The sequence below is a fragment of the Pagrus pagrus genome (assembly GCF_965226575.1).
Source record: "Pagrus pagrus genome assembly, chromosome: 16".
Classification (NCBI taxonomy): Eukaryota; Metazoa; Chordata; class Actinopteri; order Spariformes; family Sparidae; genus Pagrus; species Pagrus pagrus.
In genome coordinates, this window is record NC_140200.1 from 6,111,033 (window position 1) to 6,118,406 (window position 7,374).

Sequence of the window (7,374 nt, forward strand, 5' to 3'; positions counted from 1 at the left end):
CTTCCTCACGCAGCTCTTAAGCCCCGCCCCCCCCCCCCCTTCCACAGCTGAGAATGTAAGAGAGGCGTGTGCACAGACAATGATTGACAGCTCAGCGGGCCTATCAGCGCTCAGCACAGAGCGGCAGGGAGGAAGATTCCAGACGGTTCTGGAAGCTCAAGTCAGGATTTCTCGAACGGTCAGTGACGGTACTAAAGCAGCCCAGTCCGCACCAGACAGCGCTGTACCCGGACAGTCTGCGAGCGAGCCCACGGTCATACATTTCTTAACGGGGGTATCGAGTCACTGAGGACCAAGGTAAAGAAATTAAATATATATTATAGAATAAAACGCACGACAGAGATGACAACTGCTAGAATGGCATGTACACACTAACATTTATTGATTATATTAGCTTTGTAGTTGCATAGCTCACTAAAGCTGAGCCGTTCAGCAGATATTTTATATTATTTTATTATGACAGCGATTATAAAATATTCTGATATTCCTGAATGTAAATTGGGATGACTTGAGTGGAAAATATCCGAGTCTTGTAAATGTACATCGTGTTATAATCAGCTCATGACAGCATGAGGATTGAGGATTTTTCCACAGTTTTTACATTTAATGTTTGTGGCAAAGTGATTCCTCTGGCATGTCGGCCTTGTTTGCTTGTGTCAAAACTTTTTTTTTTTTTTTTTGGCACGATCTTGGCAACTAACCGGCTTCATCCACATTAGCTGCCGGTGCATCGCTCCGAGCTGGGAGACGAGCGGCCACATGGTGCGTTCGAGGTGCACTTGTCAGGCAGGAATTATCTTTAAGCAGGCGCGCAATTTAATGAAGCCAAATCAGATTTCCCGAGCAGGGGAGCTTATTCTCAGATTTTCCAGTCCGCAGCTGTCACAGCGATTCAGCGTGAGGATCGGTGAAGTACAGGGGGGGCATCATTCACAAAACATCTCCCCAAGATGATGGTCAAGAGGAGGAGCTTTCGATTCCTATGGAAACTACCAGAGAGTTCTGCTCGCCTCTTGGTACCTTCTAGAAACGTGCATTGCGCCTGGGAAACCGGCAGGTGGAGTCATTAGTCCTGGTGCTGATATGCAGCTCTGGCCATGTGCTCCTGTCTGATCAACCAATAACTGATCATGGCAGTTGCAGCAGGACAAGGTGACAGTGACTGTAATCGCCCTGTGACGATATTTGTGTGTTTTGAAATGCAGAAATTCATCAAAAGTGCAACCTAAGAATCTTCAGATTAAATCAGCTGAGTGGGCTACAATTCACTTTTCACACTCTCCACATATACTTTTAATATGAAATAAAACTTGTGTTGTTCAGCCTGCATAAAGGCATAAGCAGGCAAAATGGATTACAGGAAGGTGGAGCAGTGGGCAGAGCTGGGCCGTCTGTCACGCCACCTGCCTGCACAAGTGATACGGGCTCACACATAAGCTTTCATTACTGATGCAGACCTCAGCGATTTCAAATGACAGAGACAATTGATTGCATTTTGATAATGGCACTGACAGTTGATGAATAAGATTTTGTCAGAGGTTTTGATTAAACTCTTAACACACCGGTAATTTGTGGTGGTATTGATTTGATTCTGATATCTTGTAAGGTGTAACTTAAGGTACTTGCATTTTACCAGAGGGTAGGGCTGGGAAATCAGTACTATATCATTATTGTGATATGAGAATATGTATTGTGTTTTTGGATAAATCGTGATATGACAAATGTTTTTTTAAAAGTGATATCATTTCCTGAACTTACCTGTTCTACTTGTTCTAATACTTTCCTTTACCCACATTATATCCACAATCTCAAAAATAAAATACGATATCAATATCAAGGTATTTGGTCAAATTATGGCAATATTATTTCAAGGCCATATCACCCAGCCCTCACCCGAGGATGAGTGGCAGTGGTTGTTGCCGATGTGACAGCCTAGTGACTCACTGTGCTGCAGCCGATCCACAGAACAATGAACGTGACACAGGTCCATAGCACGCCTGTTTAACTGCAAAACAATAGATAAAAGGAATACAATAATTGGGGCAGATGTAAGTGCTACAAAAGCGTCCAACGTTATGTGCTCTCTAATCTAATTCATATAATTGTGTAGGCATTTGTGCATGGTGCTTTGGTGAGACACATAGTGCCAGCTGATAGGCCAGCACCATTTAGTTTGTGTTTGCATTTGTAGTCCATGATATACAGTGTGCATGTCCTGAGTCCAGAATAAGGTTCGATGAAAAATAACGTAAAGTGCTTTCCTTAAGATGCCTGAATCGCACGACCAACCGATGGAGGAGGAGGCCGAGACCTTTGCATTCCAGGCTGAGATCGCTCAGCTGATGTCCCTGATCATCAACACTTTCTACTCCAACAAAGAGATCTTCCTCCGGGAGCTTATCTCCAACTCCTCAGACGTAAGTTTGTCATAGTATTAGTCTGAGGCTAATTCCTTAATCTCATGTTCTGTTAAAGATGTTAATTGAGTTTGTTTTAGAGGGGAGGTGTTGTCATATGAAGTGGCTGTGATACAGAGTTATATGCTGATAATCAAGGAATTGGAAAATGACACGTACTGAAAAAACTTTCCATTAATGGACTCTTTTTTTCCTCCAGGCCCTGGACAAAATCCGCTATGAAAGCCTCACTGACCCCACCAAGCTAGACACTGGCAAAGACCTCAAAATCGAACTCATTCCCAACAAAGAGGAGCGCACCCTGACCCTGATTGACACAGGTATCGGCATGACCAAGGCTGACCTGATCAACAACCTTGGCACAATTGCCAAGTCTGGCACCAAGGCTTTCATGGAGGCTCTGCAGGCCGGAGCCGACATCTCCATGATTGGTCAGTTTGGTGTGGGTTTCTACTCTGCCTACCTCGTGGCTGAGAAGGTGACGGTGATTACTAAGCACAACGATGACGAACAGTACGCCTGGGAATCATCTGCTGGAGGCTCCTTCACAGTTAAAGTGGACACCTGTAAGTAATCTAAAAGCTTTGTTGCTAATTTATCATATTGTTTTATTGGTAATTGATACCAGCGTTATCCTTGACTTGCACTGACACATATTTTCTCTATATAGCTGAGCCCATGGGGCGTGGCACCAGGGTGATCCTGCACTTGAAAGAAGACCAGTCAGAATACCTCGAGGAACGACGAGTCAAAGAAATCGTGAAAAAGCACTCACAGTTCATCGGCTATCCAATCACACTCTTTGTAAGTATTCATTTAAAGTGTCTAATAAACTGCAAAAAAAATCAAAAAATGATGACCAGTGATTTGAGTTCTTTTCTTTTCATACAGGTGGAGAAAGAGCGTGACAAGGAGGTGAGTGACGACGAGGCAGAGGAGGAGGAGGAGAAGGAGAAAGACAAGGATGAAGAGGAGGACAAGGACGAGGACAAGCCCGAGATTGAGGACGTCGGGTCCGACGAGGAGCACGACCACGACCACGACAAGTCTTGTGAAAAAAAGAAGAAGAAGAAGAAGATCAAGGAGAAGTACATTGACCAGGAAGAGCTGAACAAGACCAAACCCCTGTGGACCCGCAATCCTGACGACATCACTAATGAGGAGTATGGAGAGTTCTACAAGAGTCTTACCAATGACTGGGAGGACCACCTGGCTGTCAAGGTAGGTCTCATCATGATTTTCATTCACTTGAAAGAAGTCCAAGTTGGTTTATATAGTACAAGTAATATAATCAGATTTGAAAAGAGACCTGATATCTGACCTACAAAACTCTGTTTTTCCTCACAGCACTTTTCAGTGGAGGGTCAGCTGGAATTTCGCGCCCTGCTCTTTGTGCCTCGTCGCGCTCCCTTCGACCTCTTCGAGAACAAGAAGAAGAAGAACAACATCAAGCTGTACGTCCGCAGGGTCTTCATCATGGACAACTGCGATGAGCTCATCCCCGAGTACCTCAGTGAGTATATGCCCAATAGTTGGATTACTAGCTTATACAATTTATTCATAACATATCATTTCCAGAATTTAAATATGTTGCTAACCAGGGTGTCTTTATCTTTCCTGTCAGATTTCATCAAGGGTGTGGTGGACTCTGAGGATCTGCCCCTGAACATCTCCAGAGAGATGCTGCAGCAGAGCAAGATCCTGAAGGTCATCCGCAAGAACCTGGTCAAGAAGTGCCTGGAGCTCTTCACTGAACTCGCCGAGGACAAGGACAACTACAAAAAGTGCTACGAGCAGTTCTCCAAGAACATCAAGGTTAGTGTCTTCATCTTGCACCTGGTTTGAAACACTGTTAAAACGTTGTCCGTCCTGTGTTCGCAGCATGGAGCTTACTTTTGGTCAGAGTGCAAAGCTTCACAAGGAATTTTAGTTGATGACTATTAGATCCTCTGACCTTTTACACAGTAGCCATCTGTCTGATCCTGTGGCCATATTGTCCCAATGTAAAGCTGCTTTGAGTCATTTGTTTGGAGCTCATTACTGCCATCTTCTGTTTAAATGGAGGCACTCCACTTATCAATCTACACCTCATGGCAGGGTTAACAGTTTCAAATTCAACTGGGCCATATGTTAAATCACGAACATGTAGATATGCCAGATATTTTCAGCAACCTTTTTTTTTAAGAAACGCAATCAGTGAAAAATCTCACTGTTATTGTGTCACTTTAGAAATAAGATAATGTTTTTGGTCACACATCTGACCCAGGCACACCCAAAAAAACTGCACAAACAGAATAATAAAGAGCAATCAATGCACAAAACTGTTCACGAGCGACAATGACAGTAACCAGTACCACTCTCATCACACCAGCAGATGTGTGTGAGACATACATACACATAGTTTCCATATTTTGTCATTCATTACATTTTGGGGCCACTTTGAGGTTTGCTTCTGGGCTAAACATGGTCTGCGGGCAGCCAATTGATTCTGCCATATTTATAGACTAATATCAGTGTATTTACACATTAAAAATGGTCTAGTTAATATAAAAATAATGTCATTTTTGCCAGAACTAGATTTAAACTAAAATGGTGCCTACTGATGCAACTTTTTTCATGTGCATTTTACTGACTTTCAGTTTTGTTTGTCTTTCAGCTTGGCATCCACGAGGATGCCCAAAACAGAAAGAAGCTGTCTGAGCTGCTGCGCTACTACACCTCCGCTTCTGGAGATGAGATGGTTTCCCTGAAGGACTACGTCACACGTATGAAGGACAGCCAGAAACACATCTACTACATCACCGGTGAGGATGCTCTTCATCTGTTAGAGTAAATTAAAAAGCATTTTAAAGTGAACTCAATTAATTAATTAATGTGATATTATATAGACGTGTGACAACATTACCATGTCTGTAATGTAGGTGAGACCAAAGACCAGGTGGCTAACTCTGCCTTCGTGGAGCGCCTTCGCAAAGCCGGCCTTGAGGTCATTTACATGATCGAGCCCATCGATGAATACTGCGTCCAGCAGCTGAAGGAGTTCGAGGGCAAGAACCTGGTTTCAGTGACCAAAGAAGGCCTGGAGCTGCCTGAAGATGATGAAGAGAAGAAGAAGCAGGAGGAGAAGAAGGCTCAGTTCGAGAACCTGTGCAAGATCATGAAGGACATCTTGGAAAAGAAGGTGGAAAAGGTGAGAAGATGAATAAATTAGAGCAATAAAATAATTCTGAGGTGTATGAGTGAAAATGGTATTAAGTGTTGTTTACCCCCACAGGTCACAGTCTCCAACCGCCTGGTCTCTTCCCCCTGCTGCATCGTCACCAGCACTTACGGCTGGACGGCCAACATGGAGAGGATCATGAAGGCCCAGGCTCTGAGGGACAACTCCACCATGGGCTACATGGCTGCTAAAAAACACCTGGAAATCAACCCAGACCACCCCATCGTGGAGACACTGAGGCAAAAGGCCGAGGCCGATAAGAACGACAAGTCTGTGAAGGATCTGGTCATCCTGCTCTTTGAGACTGCCCTGCTCTCTTCAGGATTTACTCTGGATGACCCTCAGACACACTCCAATCGCATCTACAGAATGATCAAGCTGGGTCTTGGTGAGTATCTGTGTTTATGTAAAGCTTTTGTGACATTCATTTATTGTGTTAATGAAATGATTATATAATGATCTGGCTCCACTGACTCATAATCTACTTCCTTCCTCTTTTAGGTATCGATGAAGATGATATGACACCAGAGGACGTCACCTCTGCTCCCACTGAGGACATGCCCCCTCTTGAAGGGGACGATGACGACACATCCAGAATGGAGGAAGTGGACTAGGCCGCTTTCTGTTGCTGCTAGCTAGCGTTCAGAAGTAGTGTAATAAAGTTTAAAGTTTACTGTTGAAAATCAGCCTGGAGTGTCCCCCCCAACCCCTTTTGACCAAATTCACTTTATTTCCCCATACAATCGGCTCATATGCAGTTCAGATTCATTCCTTTTAGACATTTATTTTTGAACTCGTCACTTTTTGTATTTTGAGTTTTATGAATTAATGTATTTGTTTTTGTATTTTTTGACATTCCAATGTTCTTTGAGTGTACTTTAACTGTAAATATGTCAAAATTGATACTGTTACTTGAAACAGGATGCGACCCATAAATAAAGATTTACCATGTTAACAAGTCACACTTTGTTCATCCTTACTGATGAAGTTATATCCTTGCAAATTATAAATAATAATAAACTGTTGATTACTAACTAAACTGTCATGATAAAGGTATATAAACTCAGTTAAATGGAGCTCTACAGTAAGTGAAATAGAGCATTTGCATGTTTTATTGACCAGGGAGCTCAGAAGTGACAAATTGTTTGCCACAAGACACATATTTCATGCTGTATCCATGCAGACAAGTGTCTGTTTCATTGTAATCCTAAGGAATCTTGCAAAAAAAGTGTCACCCACTAGATCATTCTAACAGGACTGACAATAGTCTGTGAAGGGGTAGTATAAAAATGACAATGCAATGGCAGAAAATTCAAATTGCTTGCAAGAAGGAGATGCCATCGGGATAAAAAGATGAGCAACAGGCAGGAAGAGGTGTCAAAATTACAGAAGCTTGGCGTAGTAGAAACAAAGCATCAGTGGCTCTCTCCTGTTGAAGTGTCCCAGTTTGTGCTTCCCTACAAAATGAATTGGATTTGGCAAAATTGGAATTGAGTACAGTTAAGGGGGAGACAGACATTGTGAGTGACAGTCAAACTCCAGTAGATGGCAGTAATGCAGCACAAGGATGCCAGCTGCTGTATTCAAGGATTTATCAAGCTCTTCAGATATTCTAGAAAGCTGTGTGCATTTACCATCCAGAGGGAAATAGAGGTTATAAAATTTGCCATAGTGCAATTAGTAGATAAACCTTACATGCTTTAGAATAATGTGAGCGATGGAGGAGTCTTTTTTATT

At 42.9% G+C, this 7,374-nt stretch overlaps 1 protein-coding gene across 1 annotated transcript; it reads left to right on the forward strand.

The window, feature by feature from the left end:
- Positions 1 to 174: 174 nt before the first annotated feature.
- Positions 175 to 6,599, forward strand: LOC311271546 (heat shock protein HSP 90-alpha). Its single transcript, XM_084377281.1, has 11 exons — positions 175 to 297; positions 2,268 to 2,417; positions 2,617 to 2,983; positions 3,088 to 3,221; positions 3,309 to 3,638; positions 3,765 to 3,930; positions 4,042 to 4,232; positions 5,074 to 5,221; positions 5,339 to 5,607; positions 5,692 to 6,025; positions 6,139 to 6,599. The coding sequence occupies exons 2-11, from the start codon at positions 2,268 to 2,270 to the stop codon at positions 6,249 to 6,251; spliced, it is 2,202 nt and encodes a 733-aa protein (XP_084233407.1). The 5' UTR covers positions 175 to 297; the 3' UTR covers positions 6,252 to 6,599.
- Positions 6,600 to 7,374: the final 775 nt, after the last annotated feature.